Source organism: Fringilla coelebs (assembly GCF_963513975.1).
Source record: "Fringilla coelebs genome assembly, chromosome: 6".
NCBI lineage: Eukaryota > Metazoa > Chordata > Aves > Passeriformes > Fringillidae > Fringilla > Fringilla coelebs.
The window spans coordinates 12,057,422-12,075,005 of record NC_140034.1 but is presented as its reverse complement, the minus strand read 5'-3'; the positions used below and the strand labels follow the sequence as shown (position 1 = coordinate 12,075,005).

The window sequence follows — 17,584 nt, the reverse complement described above, 5'->3', positions numbered from 1 at the left end:
CCTGATTAAAGATCCGACCTGATCTTTAATCAGGTAGATTCAGAAAGCAGTTCCTTGTGAAGAGGAGCATGTAATGCTTAACCTGGACAGAGCCATCAGCATCCCAGCCTGTGGTTGCCAAATATTTCCAACCACCTCAGCCTGATGTTCCACAGAAGGTGCCTCCTACAGAAGTATGTGCATCCCTGTGGACTGGAGTTTGCTGTTTGGCTGTCTTGGAAAGTGTTCTCAGTGAAACTGTTTCTGAAAACTGGTGGGAGAGAAGAAACACGTCCTTCACCAATGGACAGTGTAGCTGCAACAGGGACAAGGCAAATAGAGAGGGGTAGCACCCAGTTTACATGAGACAGTAAAGAGGAGCAGACAAACATCTGAGGTGGAGGTGAGTCTCACCTGTGCATCGTAACTGCAAAATATTGTAGTTACATTTCAAGCTCTTAGGTATAGAAGGAAATGTTGGTTAGACATGAATTATCAGTGTCATCAATACGTCATGTCTGCCACTTCCTAGTTTTGGGGGATTTCAATGGATTCTTCAGGTATTCCTGCTTTCAGTTTATATTGCTATCCTTATTCACATATCTTTTCCATCTTACACAGTTATAGCCATAGTTAAAACTGGAGCATGTCCCAGCCAATATTTTGAAATTTGTCGTGTTCTAATAAGTGCCATTTTCTCTTAACTGAAATAGATGTCTGAGGCCTCATGCCACTTTTGTTTCAATTTTGACACAAACAACCTTTCTATCTTTCAAGTCCTTTCAGACTAATTCATTACGAGATTTTCCTGTTTTGCCTGTTCTGTCAAGTGTGTTAATCTGTCATTCAGTTTGGAATGATGTGTGGGTGAACTAATGACTCTTTTTGTTCCTATCCTCATACTCCTGATAGCCTTTTCAGACTTTGCAGCATATTTTGTCAATAGAGAGAACACCCTAAATCAGGCACCTGAATCTTGTTATTCATTGCGCACTGAAAACTCAATTTCAGCATGTGCTGGTAATTCAATTTCAGGGGTCATTCTTTAGGATTTACTCCTGTGTTTTAACAAGCTATCCTCTTGCACAATTTAAAATTAACTGTGAGGCAAAATGATAATTTTATCAGGAAATAAGGGGATTTTCCCTGGAAATTCAGAGCAAAACATTAAGCATAAGAGAGAGAGAATGAGAAATTGCAAAATTGTTGTCCAATTACACACGCATGTGGTTTAAATGAGCTGCTTTATGGCAGTGTGCCACATTGATGCTTTCTGCTGATGGAAAATGACATAGAATAGCTCATATTGGTATTTTTAAAAATTAGTACTTCTGACCAGGACCATGAATTTATGAGCATAAATTACTCATATTTATTCGTGATTTGAATGTGGTACAAAAATTGGATTTGCAAGTCCCAGAGAAAATGTATCAAGTTGGTTTGAGGCATCCTCTCAGCTACTAAAGCACTGAAAAATTTTAGAGGAGCTAATAGCATCCCTGCTTTACACAATGGAGAACCTTGCTGATGTGTATAAATGAATCTTTTCAATTCAGTTTGACAGTTCACTCATGGTACAGGGGAAGTGAGTGAGTGGTTGCGTGGTCCTTAGTTGCTGGCTGGGTTTAAACCATGGCAGAAATGTGCAATAGGCCATTAATTAGAGAGGCAGATATAAAAAAAAAAAAAAGAAAAAAGAAAGGCATATATTGAAAGATATTTATTGCTATTCCTGTTCTGTTGAGCAAATAGGCAAAATAATTTCAAATGTAGCATTCGGTATTAAGCAAGACAAAAAATGAAAGAACAATAAGGGAGTTTAAATCTTTAAGATAGAGCTAAACAATATACTTCAGAGAAATGAATGGATGGGACAGCTTGTTAACCTCTCAGTGAAATGTGAAGTATACAGGCATCTCAAAATTAGAGACCCAAGTAATCAAAGCCTGGAAAAAAAAATAGAAGAGGCAGCTGAATAGCCTGTGGTATTTCTTTCTGTTTGTGTTAGACCCAGTTTTGTCTCTCTGGTAAAGGGATTATTCTGGAGATTTTATACTATTGTATAACAGATTGATTAAACTTATGAAAAATTTGGAGAATGTTTATAGAGGTTTTATGAAAAGACCAGAAAACCTTGAAGTGAACTGCTGTGTTTTAAAAAATAAAACTATCTGCAGTGTCAGCCAAGGAGGGAGCATCATATTGAACAGCCCCCATGGGATCTTTGGACCTTGGAGCTGAACCTAGATAAACCCCATAAAACCCTGCAAAATAAATGTGCAATAACCCCAAGACCTTAAAGTAGTTACATATTTTAGAGGTATTTCCTTTCTCTGAGCTGTGGAAGAATTTTGTTAGATGTTCAGCACAAGCCAGCACAGTCACCCTTCATTTTGGCTGATCTGCATTAGCTTTTCAGACAGGAGACAGTATCTAGTCCAACCACTTATTCTACCTGAAATTTTAGTATTCCTTGAAATACCAAAGAGAATAAAAGGTTGAGACTTGTATCCTTTAACCCAGCAGTAAGGACCTTATTGTGTTCATTAAAGTAAATATGGCTACAGATGATTTTTTTGCTTTTTAATTTGGGTTTCTAAGCTTACACAGATGTACTATCTGTATAAAACATAATACTTTAAAAGGAGCTGAAGTTCATTATATGGTGAATAGTCAAACTGCATTGAACAATGTATTTACATGTGTCAGCAAGGTTTGCATAGTATATATAGAGCAGGGGTGCTGTTAGCTCTGGTGAAAGGATGTACAGCAGTCAAAGCTTACATCTGAATGTGCTCATTAAAGTTTCTAAATGTATCCATTTAATTATTTTTGAGATTTCCATTTTTAACCTTTTATTTATATTCTGCTTTGATGCAACTTAATGTTTTGTAAGCATTCAGGAACTGGTTCCTTACTGTGTCCATACAGAAATGTGGGGGGCTTGGTGAGTGGAAATCACTAACAACATTTTTTTTGGACTCTATTAAAACTAGAGGAATAATTCACTCAGCTGTTGGATGTAGTCTCTCTTTGATCTCTTGTCTGTTGATGCTCACGTGTCCAGTGTGACAAACTGGTGAGGTTTGTTGGAGCTTTGGCAAGAGCTATTTGTGATCACTGCCAGAACAGCAAGTCCTGATGAAGCACCACACAGTAATCTGGAGAGGGAATAAGTGAAAGGTGACAGGGCTGTGGCATTATTTGAAGCTCTTAGACCTCCATAAATGCAAATCCACTGATTATGTTAAACAAGGAGGGAAAGAGAGGGAGGGCATCAGGTAGAGGAGACCTAGTAAAATATGACTGGACAGCCACAGAGAAGGCTTTGAAGAAAAGATTAGTTACAGATATAGAAAGAAAAAAACATTAAAAAATATAATATATTTTAAAATATCATATATTTAAGGGCAGGTTAATTGTGTGAAGTTTACTTGATGTCACTTTATGATGTTGGACTTGGATAGAGCAATAAGAGAAGCTGGGGAAGGAAGGAATTAACCTCGGTACTGTATAATGAGAAAACTGGCTAAAAGGGATGTCTCAAGAAAGGAAACTGGCTTGGAGGAATTTAATGAAGTGCTTCAGGCATGACACTACATGGAGACAAAATTTGTCATTTTATTTTTGGAAAATGTTTGTTACAGAAAGTCTTGTGCTTGCACAATCAATGAAAAAAAGCAATAGAATATTATGCAGGAAAAATAGCAACAACTTACTAGAAATTGAAAGAGTACAAAGAAATAGAAAGGTTTAGCTATTTGGGATTAATAACAAAATTTTGTCATGGAAAGTTTGAAAAAAGATTAGTGTAAAGGCAAATTTAAGGAAAACATAGATTTGAAGGTTTACACAGAATTTCCCATTTTTAAAATTGAGATCTTATAAGATATTGAACAAATTAACTAGTAAAAAATGGTGGAAGCTCCTATTTCAAGCTTTTAAAATAAGTTTTGAAATGAATTGTAAAATTTTTATTAACAGCAGAGTTCAAGGCAGAGCAACAACAGGTTTTTTTCCCTCCCCCATCTTTGTTTATTACTCTGAACATTACTTAGCTACAAAATTGCAACTATCATCTACAACTTTATGCTTAAAAAGAAAAAAATTGAAGAGATGCTTTTTATGTTGGTGAGCAATTTCTCCATACTTGAGTTTATAAAGAAATAAGCCCAAGCTGTTAAAGCACAGTTAAAAAAATTAATAGGTGCAAATGCACTGCATTTGTTTCCTTGGAAACATTCTATTGCAATTTCTTTCAGATGAGATGCAGTCATTTTAAGTAGCATGTATTTAGGAGACCCTAATGAATTTGTCTCTGGATAGCATATAAATATGAAAAAAGGCTGTAGAAACTGGTGGAGCTCCTTGCACTTCTGGTTTCTATAGAAACAGCCAATACATTGTCATGTACTGGTGGTATTAGGAAGAACAAGGTAATTAAAATAAGATGATTTATGCAGTGCTTTAGAAAACTCAAGTTGTTCTTCTCAGAGAAATCCTTCTTGAATCCATGGAAAAATGTTCAAAGAAATATGGTGGGGGTATATTTGCACTTGCACAATGGCATGTGATTTTAATTGTTACCATTCAGGGCTCCTTTCTGAGTGTGAAGGCACACGTTATGTGTCTGTGGCACAGGAGAGCAGTCTGCTGTGTTTATTTGGGAGCCTCATATGGTGGCATTGCAGATGAAAATCCTACACCTGTCTGTGCAGGACATCACTCCTGTGCTCCCAGGGGGACTGAAACGAGCCAGGAACGAGGCATTCCTTCTTTTGGAGTGGGAGTGCTCATGTGAGAGGCTGGCAGGGAGTGGTTGTTCCAGTTTCTAGGCACATTTTACACCCTCAGCAGTGACCAATACACTTTTGAACAACAAGAATAGAAAAGCACAGCAAATGCCTTTATCACAATTTCCAGCAATGGTTACCTAGGCCTCTCTAACTTAGAGTTTGGGGCCTTTCTGCCTCTTTCTCTTTCTTGGATCACTTTGAATTTTCACACTCTGGAGTTGGTTGTTATTGATCTTTTTACATCTGCAACTCCCTTTAGCAAGGAATTCAGTTTAAATATGTAAGCATCTCATTCTGTGTGTTTTGAAGCTGCCTTCTGTTCATTTGCTGTCTGAAGTCTTATAATGGAGGAAACCACTTGCCTTCTCCATGCTGCTCAGACTTTATTTCCAATTCTTTCAGATTCCCCTCAGTCATCTCATGTCTGTAGAATTCCTTGTTTTGTACTAAAAACCTCCTGTGAGTTCCTCACATAAAAGGCATTCTGTATATTCCTGTATCTTTCCTATATGTGGATTTCACTTCTTATCCTCTTTGAGATGGGAAGATAATTTGAAATAAAAAAATTTGATGGGAAAATAATTTTTTAAATTATAAATGGTTGATGATTTCCATCGCAAGATCCTTGTGCCTTTTCAAGTGATCTAAAATTGACTTAAAAAAAGCCAGTGTACATTGTTCATATATGAAATCTTAGAGATCAATATCAGATTAAGGTTAACCACTTCTTCATCTCAAAAAGTCATTCTTTCCTCTTAATTATTCTCAAGATCTCTTGATAATGTTGAGCTTTATCTCTGAAAACAGAACAGTTACAAACAGAAAAAAAAAATTAAATTGTAAAGAATAGGGGTTTTTAACTTTATGAAGAGAAATACAATAGATTGACACAAATGGTTTGCACTACAATAGATAAAAACCCCTTCTATTTTGTGAAAGAGTAAGCTTTTCTTTAAATGAAAATGTACTTTTTGTTACTGTTAATGGTGTTCTACTGTTTCACAGGGAAATTTAATCAGTCTCCCATTGAACTAATTACCCAGCATGTCAATAGGAAGAGGCAGGTCCATGCCAAATCACGCAATCTAAAAAGATAGGACAAGAAATGAAAGAAAAAATATGCCATATTTTACAGGTTGGAAGCCATGGATCTCACTGAAAAGGGGTTTTTCTGATGACCAGCCATTTTGCCTGTAGTCCTATTAGATTTGTTTTGAGACCTCTCCTGATGGCCCAGGACAATGGATATAAAAGCACATTTCTTTCTCATCACTAGCATAAAATTTGAGGTGCTTTTTGTAAAGTGCATTGCACACAGCATACAAGTGACCAGCACAGGCTCGGGGCAAACAGCAGCTTCTGAATCGCTCATGTGGAGGCTTTGAGATTTCTTGACACAATACCAGTATGTGCATGGTATGTGCTTAACGTAGAAAAGTATTACAGAACACCCATCTGAAATATAAGCCTTGAATTCAGCATCACAGCTTGCTTTTCAAATCACCAGAACCATGAGAATCTGTTTGAAACTGATTTAATTTGCTTAAATTACCTTTCTTTTTGAATTCCTGCAGCCGTGACCTCCTGCCTTATTGAAGAAGTTTTGTTGTTGTGTTGGATCGTGTTGACACCAGAAATGATTAGGCCTTCCTTTGAAATGAATTATTTTATGTCCATAAAATTCTTAGATTGAAAAAGTGAACTGTGGTTTTCCAGTGCTGATAGGTGATAAATCTGCAAGTAGGAAAAGAGCAGAAGTTGTTATTAACAAACTAAAGCCAGCGGGGTAGGCAAACTGGTGCTTTCCCCAGACAAGTTCCTCAGGCTTGTCATGAATTAATTGCCTAAGGTAGAACAAAGCAGGTTTAATTATGAGTACTTTCCTGAGCAGGGATGTTGCAATTAGTTATTTTTGAAAGCTGTCTTTATGGGGCAATTGAAATACTATGTATATCAAGTTCCCAGCTGCTATTCAGTGTTAATTTACTGTTCCCTAAGTCAGTTCCTACTGTGTGGTTTGAAGATAAAACAGCATAGTTTTTCTGAGGTATGTATCAAACATATAGAAAAAGAAGGTATTTTGTGCTTATTTTGATGGGCAGTACCCTGTTGCAAAGGTAAGGTACACAGTTAATTTGCTTAAATATTCCATTAAATAACAGACAAACAAATATTGTTTAATGATTAGTGGTGAAAATGTTTAAATTTATAGTGGCAGTTTTTGTAAGAGCCCAACAGGTTTTCAGCAAACATTAAAAATATTTGCACATTACCAATTTCAGTATTTTCTTTTTCCTTACCAAGAGATGCCTGTCTCTCCAAAAGCTGTTAAAAGTAAGTCCAAAACCTAAACCCTTTACAATGCTGGACACAACATATGGATGGACATGTACCCACAGTTCACAAGTTTGGGGCTTTTTTTAGAAGATGAAGATGTAAACAGTATGTCTGTGATTTTCATCTTTAAAATAAGAAAATATTAAAAATCACTTCCATGAATATCCATTTGGAAGTTTGTTGTCATTTATTGCTCTATTTTGTTGTTCTTCACCTCCCAGCACTAACTGGCCTTTGTTTCTGGCTCTTTGTCCCTGTTTTTACGCTTGTGCTGCTCCATGCTCTTGCTCCTGCTGACTCTCTGGTTGGACGTGTCACTTCTGAGAAGGTGCCTGCTGCTAAGTAGCTGCCTCCTCAGTCTGTCAGGGTGTTCTGCCTTTTGTGTCCACTCCCCTCAATTTGACTTCATTCTTCTCCTGCGATTCCTACAGCTGTCAGGTTTCTGTATGGTTTTCCATTTCTCATTCCAGGCAGCTATTATATTTTGTGGAGGTTTTTTTTTTTCAGTTTGGGGTTTTATTTTTCATTTTTGCTTCTACAAAACAGCTTAATTTTCTACTTTAGTAATGAACTATAGACTTCCTTTTATAACTCTGTGAAGAAATATGCGTGGTGATTTCTCTATAGAGAAAGTGGAGGATATAAATATGGAAATATCCCTTTTGGCTTTACAAAGTTTAATTGCTTTGTATATTATGCAGATTCTGAGGCTGTAAAATCTGATGAGAGCAAGTAACACATCTGTATATTCACTATCTTAAAAAAGCAGGCAGATTGCAGAGAAATGTGCAAGTTTTTGAGTGTGTGCAGGTTTACATCTTGTTGCTGTTATTACAGGGTGTGTAGGGTGCTTGCATGGCTAAGGTTCTTCACCAAATGCAAACATGATGTGTCTAAACTGTGCATTTCACAAAACCTGTGAAAAGCAACTGGAGCAGCTGCTGCTGCCATCCTTCTACAGGCTGAGATCACAGGAAGCAGAGCTGGAAGGGACCTCAGGACATCCACAAGTAGATCCACCCTAAAGCAGGATCAGCTTTCTGAACACTTTCCCAACAGCCATAGATTTTGCAGTTCGAGACAAGAAATCAAGTTCTCATGCTGTGTTTGGTACTTGACATGATTTTTCTTTTATTGGTGTAAAACAGGGGTATAATTTAGGATATTTCACTGGGACACCTGAAAATTGTTTGTTTGGTGGACAAAAAAAAAGTGTCTGCAAGTGGTCTGGGCCCTGAAATTATTAGTCACTAGGTATATAAGGGGTATCAGGTGGGCACTGAAATGCCTCACAAAGTTGGGAGTCATTTCAGGATAATGCTTCAAGCACTTTCTCCACCCTATTGGTATTCTAGTGACATTAGAAGAAGGACTAACCTCTGAATACACTTTGGAAGTGCAGGCAGCTATGTTTTTAGCTATCTTGGAGAGAGAGAGATTCAGATATTAATAACTAGGAGTCTTCCCATGTCCTAGTTTCAAGGATCACCATATTCAGAGAGATGGTTTGCTTTGATCTGGCCACTTGCCTTGAAGTTTCTCTTCACTGGAGGCAATCAGAGAAAAAAGAAAGCAAAAGTATTGATTTGCAAAATTCAAATTAGACAAGATAGATACAGAATTTCCATCTTTCCATCTTTCATGAAGAAAGATGGAAAGAAAGGACATTTGAATTGTTCATGTGTTCCTTAGAATAATTAAAAATATCTTACTTTTTAAGATCCAGCTTACAGGCTGTTAAAATATTCAGAATCCTGTGGCTGATGCCCATTTCTGCACGTATCTAACCCACTTTTTCTGTACAATCAAAATCTCCCCAGGTGAAACTTGCACCAATTACCCCTCCTCTTTTCCACATAACTCTTTGTAAGAAGGGAGTTTCCATCATCTTTGTAGCCACCCTTTAAATACTGGAGCTTGATCTCCCCTAAACCTTTTTTTCTCAAGGCTGAGCAAGCTCAGGTCTTTCTGCCTTTCCTTATGTAGCAGCTTCCCAGTCTTCTGAGCATCTTCACTGCCCTTCTCTGGTCTCCCTTCAGCCTGTCCCCATGTCTTTTGTATAGCATGGGCAAAACTGAGCACAGTGTCCCAGGTGTGACTTGAAAAGAGCTGACAAGAGTGACACAATGACAATCTCTACTAGTGATGCCCTTGTTGATATCCCCAGCACCCAGCCCGATTTCTTTGCTGCAGCTGCACGCTGTTCACTCGTGTTGAGCTTGTTGTCCACGAGGATCCTCAGGTCCCTTTCACTTTCTGGCTGGGCACACAGCTCCAGCTCCTCCTGGTTGCTCCCAGGCTGTGTGTGTTGGTATGCAGACACCTGAGGTGTTTGCTCTGCTGGTTTTCACCTTGGGAGGCAGCTAAGGAATGTTTGTTGCTGCTCTGGTTGGCCTGGCTTGCCCCCAGTGGGTTGCAATGATGTGTTTGGTGTTGCCACTTTGGATGCCCCAAACTCCCTGAGTCCTTCATTTTAAAGCCTGGCTCACTGACTGGGACAGCTTGCTGCCAAGGATTCTTTTGCCTCTCCTAGGGAATCGAGAAGAGTTCATAGCGTTAAAGGGAGTTTGTGTAGACCCAGTTTCACATTGTGCTGTCTGAAGCTCTTTCTGCATCTTACTCTAATTCCTTGGTAATTTACCAACAGTAATTAACAGACTCTTATGTATATATAAATATAATATATAAATTGTACAAACTGATGCTTTTTAAGATATATAATTTAATTTTCCTGTATATTGATTCTTTATATTCATTGACCAAGCTATTGGAAAACACTAGTATGCCAACATTTTATGTTGCTGAAAATATGATGTTTAAAAATATTTGATGGAGATAATTAATACAAAGAGGGAAAACATAGGTTGTCATGTTCTAATCTGTCAAAAAATAGCAAACTCTTTTGTCCACTAGGTGTTGAGAGTGTACAAAGCTGCAGTACAACAGACTTTGGATATACTCTTCCTCCCCGAAGGAAGAGAATTTCTTACCAGCACGGACGCCGTGAGCCGAGACTCGGCTGATCGCACCATCGTTGCGTGGGACTTCCAGAGTGCTGCAAAAATCTCCAATCAGATTTTTCATGTAAGATCAACAACCACTGTTGTTCAGGTCATGATTTAATATTTCATGCTTGTCAGTGGAGTAAAAAAAGCATTTGATTTTCAGTAAGTTCTTGTGAGGTATAAGATGCCTTTAATGTAAACTGACAACTTTCTTTGTTTTCACACTCAACACTTAATTGTTATTAAAAAATAACCTTGAAGACTGAGAGGTCTCCTTGTGTTTAAAATATTTACATTTCAGTGCTAATTCATTGACATCTAAGCTATATTTAGGCAAGGACTCTGCAGTGTCATTGTGGTTTGCCAGTGGTGCATGACAGTAGCTGCTATAGTGCAATGTTTCTTTTCCCACACTTTTTCATATATTTGTCATCAGCTGTAATGAGGGCTATTGATAAAATGAGTTTAATATTCACAAAGTAATAGCAACCTGATATGTGCATATAGATACCTAATACAGAATAATCACAGAGGCAAAATTTGCATTTATCAGTGCAGGTGCAGTATTTCTCAGTCATCTAACCAAGCAAGACATTTAATGGACTAAATTGTCTAGAAAGGCTGACAGCTTCAGAGGAGATTACCAAGGCAGTTAATAGAAAATTTCAACTCTCTGGGTCTTTTTTGAAAACCCAAGTCTAATATCCTATGTAATATAATATGGTTGGATTGTATATAGATGCTTTTGGCTGAAATGAACAGTTCTCTGCTGACAAGAGCACATAGTTGATGATTTAATGGGATTTTTTAGTGTTTAATTTCCAGAATTGTGTCTTTGTGCAATACTGGATCTATCAATACCTTGGATAGACAGTAGGAAAGGAAAAAAGAAATGAAAGTGAATATATAAATTACAGAACAGGAAGGTTCAGCATCAAGGAGTAGCAAACAAACAGGAATACAGAATCTCTGATATGGACTTTCTCCCCCTCCCCCCTACCTTTCTGCACTGTGAATAAACAAAATGTGGTGATGACTTTGCAAACTCTGCTTCACTTTTCTGAATTCCACCTTTAAAACCTTTGAGGTAGGAGTAAAACCCACAGCTCTCCAGATTAGATTAGATCCCAACAGGACTTGAATTGCTTGTCTGCATTAACAAATGACTAGTTAACAGCTCTAAAATAACCCATTACTACAACATACCCAGCATGACAGCAGCATGCTCCTGCAGGTTGTGTTGTGCTTTCTAGTCCCATACTTCCAGAGCCAGTTTCTCTGCAGAAACACACAGCTGCACTGTGCCCAATACTTTACAGTACCCAGAACTTCCTTCCCAGTCCTTCACTTCCAAATCACAAACCAAAGCCAATCTGATGTTCTTCCTGCTCTACCACACAGCCCATGGTGTCCAGTGGTCACTGTTGTCCTGGTGTTCTTCACATGCAGATGGATCCTACAGCCAAAGCTCTCATGGCATCAAAACTCAGCAATCTTTAGGTCAGGCTGAAACTAGAAGAGGTTTGGACCTGGTGGAAGCCTTGTGAGAGCAGTTGATTTCTGAGGGAGTCACCATGCAGAGTTTTGAAAATGATCTAAATTCAGTCCTAAATAGGGACTGTACAGTAAAGCCAAGTCTTACTAATTACTGCAGATATTTATGAGCTTGCAGCCAGCAGCAGCCCACATCACTGTCATGAGGAGGCTAATAATGGTCCTTTATTTTTTTCTTCTTCTTCTTTTTTATAAGAGTGGGATGGGGAAAGGTGTCTGTTTCAGTCAGATGTTTTCTGTTCCTGTCAGTCTGGCCAGAACTGGAAGGATGGAGGATTTGAGAACTGTACAAAGAAACACAGAAAGCACAGTATGGCTGTGGAGGAAGGGATATGGGAAAAGAAGATTCATTTCCACATCCAAACTTTGGGTTTCTTTGGGCAGGAAGAGGATGATGGAGAGCCATCTGGTTGGAATTACCTTTCTGCAGCTGTTCTGTAGTATTATTATGGCTCAGATAGATAGGGGATTTTGGTCAATATCTAGGAAAACAAGGTAGAGGTTTGATTTAACATTTGTCCTGATGTAAGGCTTCTAGTGGTTTGTAGTGAGTTAAGTATCTTTATATAATGTATATATAGAGATGACTTGTCCTTACCTTGTCCTTCATGGGCTCTCAAATATGTCAAGAGATAACTTGAGTCATTTGAACTAATCTGTTTGATACACCAAAACTTCCTTTGAAATCCTTTTCAGGAGCGTTACACCTGCCCAAGTCTGACCCTGCACCCAAAGGAGTCTGTGTTTGTTGCTCAGACCAACGGGAACTACCTGGCTCTGTTTTCTGCCCAGCGACCCTACCGAATCAACAAAAAGAAAAGATATGAAGGACACAAGGTACCCTTCCCCACCAGGAGCTCAGTATCCAAGTTTAAAAGGAAGATTGATAGCAAAGAACCTCTACTTTTTAATATGTGTTAATAGTGTTTTATTATAAATCAGTGATAGATATTAATTGGCTTCATTTGCTTTCCCATGTGCCAGTCTATTTTGAATCGTATGCACTCTGAATAAAATAGTTATTAGAAGACTTTATGAATGCTTAATGTCTTGATTAATTTTTTTTTTATATAACTGTGTCTTAGTAAAGACCTGGAGAAATCTTTAGTGTATATTTATTTAAAGACATGTGGGTTTTGTACTATATTAATTTTCAGTATACCACAATGAACTTTTCTAATCAGCATGAAGAGTTACTCTGTTATTGTTTTTCACAGGTGGAAGGATTTGCAGTGGGCTGTGAATTTTCTCCAGATGGAACACTTTTGGTGACAGGAAGTTCAGATGGCAAAGTGTTTTTCTACAACTATCATACTTCAAGGATTATTCGCACTTTGTCTGCACATAAAGAAGCTTGTGTGAGTGCAATATTTCACCCAGTCTTGCCATCGCTCCTTGCAACATGTGATTGGGCTGGAGAAATCAAGATCTGGCAATAACAACCAGAGTTACTTTTTAGGATGTCTCTCTCCTGTTAGTCTGTGAGAGGCTTAGGAAATAAGCTAGAGTATGGAATGTGAAATTCTGTTGGGATGTGTTGTAAGTAGGAGAGAGACTGTTGTCTTTTCTTCTATGACCTCGATGTTTATGCTTACATAATGCAGTTAAGATGGTTTTGTGGTTAGCTGTTGAGCAAAGAAATGATCCTACTCTCTCCCTCAACCCTGACAAATTTTTAACCCTTTTGTGCCAATCTTCTGGTGCTCATCCAGTCCTATTCTGCTTTGAGTGAGCACCTAAATTTAAGAAAATTATTGCATCTTTTCAATGCAGCTTTCTTAGACCAGGGTTTATCACAGAATCATAGCATCATTTAGGTTGGAAAAGACCTTTAAAATCATTGAGTCCAAGCTTTAACCCAGTACAGCCCAGTCCACCACTAAATCATGTCCCACAGTGCCACATCTGCAAATCTTTCAAGTACCTCCAAGGTTGGTGATTCCACCACTTCCCTGGGCAGCCTGTTCCAATGCCTGTCAACCCTTTGGCTGAAGAAGTTTTTTCTGTTATCTAATCTGAACCTCCTCTGTCAGGAGGAGACTGTTACCTCTTGTCCTCACCAAAAGTTGAGGACAGACTATTTAACAGATAATGATGTTCAGATCAGTTAATATCTATTCCATCTTCCTGAGATGTTTTTTCCCCACTTTTTTGAACTGGTTTAGCTCCCTGACCTGATCACTGGAGGGTTAGAGAAATAATACTGCAGTTCAAGGCAAAACAGCTTCTATGCACAAGAAGTGGGAAGGTCACAGGGCAGGTGGGACTGCTTCTTGTGAAAATGGATGGTCTATTATCAGCTCAGCTTACTGTAAAATGCCTTCTGAGAGTTCCAGGGAAAGGTGTGACAGATAGCTTGAACCTCCTTTTGAAGTCAATACATTTGTGGTTTTGAAATCCTGATGCTTCAACTTGAGTTTTAAATTTACTTCTTTGACTGTATAAAAAAAGAAATGAAACTATGTATAAATATTTTTAAGAAAGAAATAAATATTTTTTTAAATAAATGCTGTCTTTGTTTACTACTTTACTCCTATTATTTTTGACAAGATAGTACACAGGCTTATAGTGGAATTGATGCTTGGGGGTGAAAACAATTAACATTACTCTAATTTATTGCAAACACATATTATAGTTCTTGATGTTGCTTGGACACAGAAAATTGTCATCTTGCTGTTCAGTTCAGGGAGGATCTTCAGCACTGAAACAGGAGCTGGGCTATTCTTCAGCAGATATAAGGTTCATTAGGCCATTACTATGTATTTACATATATAGAGATTGTTTGTAAGTGTACTTTAAATTTGCATTCCCTGCAATTGTATTACTTGGTTCTAGAAAATATTTTATGTGCATGTATATGTAAGAAAAATAATATGTCTGTGCATCACATAAATCATATGTACTCCTAATCATCACTCCATATGTTTATAAGCATTTATATGTTCACATGTATTATCTTGTAGTGAGTGCTGTAAGCTTGCCTTGTCTTTGGTCTGGTTAGTCTGTAAAGGTGTTTTAAGATACACAGGATAATTGTGCTGAGTAAATTTTCTCTATCATGGAATCCAGAAACTGTGTGTGGTAGCAACTTCTCTGTAGCATATTTTTATTCTTCTGATTTTTCATATTGGCACAAATGCAAGGGGTTTCTATCCACTTTTTTGCATGCTCAGTAAAAAAAGCTTTTTCAGAGAAAAATTTTCAGAATGTCCTTGTGAATAGCAGATTTAAATTAATTAATGAGCATAATGTACTCCATTGGTTTGTAGTTTATGTTCCTTATTGCCTGTAGTAAGAAATAAGCAAGGCTGTGGGTCCAGTTTGAATTTGAAGTCTGGACCAAGACACTGTGGCTGCATGGTTTTAATCACCTTACCAACAGCTATGACAGGTTTTACCATAGGGCACTAAATTCAAGTGAGCCTTGCAATGAAAAAGCAACTTTTTCTTTGTTTCCCAGAATGCCCTTTATTTCTTGTTTCCTTGTTCAGCAATGAGCTGTTTAACAGGAGCCTGAAGTTTACCCTTTTCTTCACTGTTCCTCTAGAATACAAGCCAGCTGTACCTTTAAATAGAAAGTTGTTTGAGTTACTCAGTGGTTTTGAGTTACTCCTAATTCAAGCAGTGGGATCCCCATAAAAGTCAGGAGGAGGTCAGCTGGGAGTGAAGAAGCTTTTGCTCGTTGCTAGGCAGGCTGAATCCCAACTGCACAGCATTTTCTAAGGGGGTGGCTCTCTGTGTTCTTCCCTCCTGGTGTTTTAATTCAAAATGTACTGTTTACCACTTAAGAACTTTGGGCAGCCAGGTGTGTCTTATATGAATGATGGGCAGCACTGTAATTGTTCCTGTTACAACCTGGTATCTATCTCCATGGGAGATTATCTGTTATTTTGTTAAGTACAGCCTTGAGAAAGGCCTCTAAAATAAATGTGAGCTCATGGTAGAAATGTTTTTTTGGAAGAGGCCTGAGCTGATGTGAACACTTCTCTCTGTGTGAGTGAGCTCTGAGCACACTCAGCCTCTGAGAGCACGTCTGGATGGAGGGAAGGTCCTGAGAGAGCAGTCTTTGGGAATCACTGCCAAGAAAAGTAACTGCATTTTATATGATTACCCATGTTGTTGCTTAAGTTTAACTCATGTACTGAGGTGTGATTCTAGTGTCTAGAATTTATCCCTCCTGAAATTATCTTGCAGGTATAAATTGTAGACTATTTGAAGAGTGGAGAGGGAGGGAAAACTTAAATTTGATTAAAGGTAGTACAGAAAATAAAAGAAACTTGAAACTGTATAATCTTAAAGAATATTGAAGTTAGAATTGCATTTGTGTCAGATTTCCAAGATGGCTGGAGTTTAATTATTTAGAAGATCCAATCAAAGGTTTTATAATGCAATGAAATTATTTTCACAGCATTAACTTGTTAAAATCTCTTTCTAATATAAAACTGATTAAGACACAGACTGAAATTTAGCCATTGAAAATACTTCAGAAGAGTGGTATCAATTAAGTTTTCACTATGATTCAAACACAAATTCTTCCTTTTTATCTTATGAACAGTAATCAAAAAATATCCACATTATTCTATCACTCTGCAATTAACAAATACTGTTTGGGCTGCATACAAGGATTATTATGGTCAGATGAAGCTTTTAGAATGTAATAAATTGTTGGTTAATTAATTTTATTCATAAAATTGTAATGTATAAATTTTTGCATCTTGCTTTAGGAAAAATTCTTTTAGATTTATATAGAGGTCTCTAGGGCATCATCTGTTAGAGCCAAGGCAGAGTTTTCCAGCATTTTGAAATGGTCTAGCCTGTGTAGATAAAACAAGCCAGATTAATTTTAATCTATTTTGTACTGTACCAAAAAGTAATAATGCCAGTCTCTACCACTTTATTATTTGCTACTGGAGCATTATTAATTTGGGGTGTCAGAGGATGCAAGCTATTCAACTGTCTTTATCTCAAAAACCTGCTAATTAGCAGACAGTTATTAGAATCATTGTGTTCACTCAGCTGAAATACTGTTGGTGAGTCACTATATTTCAGCTCTTGGCTTCATCATAAAAATAAGGTATGGCATTACAATGGGATTACTTGTTCTGTAGGGGACAGGCAAATGTAAAGGTACAATACAACAGCAGAACAGAACAAAGCAGGCAGATCAAAAAATTGTGGGCTCTCAAATTACCCATTATCCTTACATAAGGGTTTGGCCTGCACTCAACTGAAAATATTTGCTCTTCTTTCTTCAGCTAGCCTTGATCTCAGATCTCAGTCTCTGAATCCCAGCTCCTCCTAGTCACTGCTTGCATCCTCACCATTTAATTTTCATTTTTTCTGTCCTTGTCTCAGCATCTTGTCTTCTGCATTTAAAGGTATAGCAGTCTATGTGCTTACACTACATTAATCTTCTCTCTTTTTTTTTTTTTTAACTGTGCTCTGACTTGAGACTTTCAGGCTTTCATTTTAGCTGTCATTAGAAAGGCAGGCAGAAATCCCAGAGCACTCTGCACTCCATTCTTGCCTGTTTTCCAGTTTTAATGAGGCTTATTATTTTTGGAGAGTCTCCCCTTTTCTTAGCCTCTCCTCTGTCTGCTTCTCTTTCTGCCTTTGATTACTGCTTCACTGTCTTGCAGATCCTTTTTATTATATGAGTTCCTCCAAGGTTTACCTTGTCGGGAGTGCACTTTTATGGAAAAAAAAACCAGCCAAGAAACCTCACCCACCAACCCTCAGAGTTATTGCCACTTACAGTGCTTTAGCTCACAGAGTGTGCAAACTGTGTTGCCCTCAAATGAATTTAAATGAGGAGATAAGCTCTAATACCATATTTAATATGTCCCAGCTGGTGGGACTAAACCGGAGATAATTCAGAGTATCCCCTACTCCCCCAAATGCTTGTAGGTTAAA

General features: G+C 37.8%; 1 protein-coding gene across 1 annotated transcript in view; it reads left to right on the top strand.

Moving 5' to 3' along the window:
• Positions 1-13,110, top strand: part of WDR25 (WD repeat domain 25) — a gene marked incomplete at both ends in the record, with an annotated part of 54,337 nt that extends 41,227 nt beyond the window's left edge. The window contains 3 exons of the mRNA XM_084208017.1: positions 10,026-10,196; positions 12,368-12,508; positions 12,889-13,110. Of these exons, the coding sequence (XP_084064143.1) occupies positions 10,026-10,196; positions 12,368-12,508; positions 12,889-13,110 (534 nt within the window). The remainder of the gene's footprint in view (positions 1-10,025; positions 10,197-12,367; positions 12,509-12,888) is intronic.
• Positions 13,111-17,584: the final 4,474 nt, after the last annotated feature.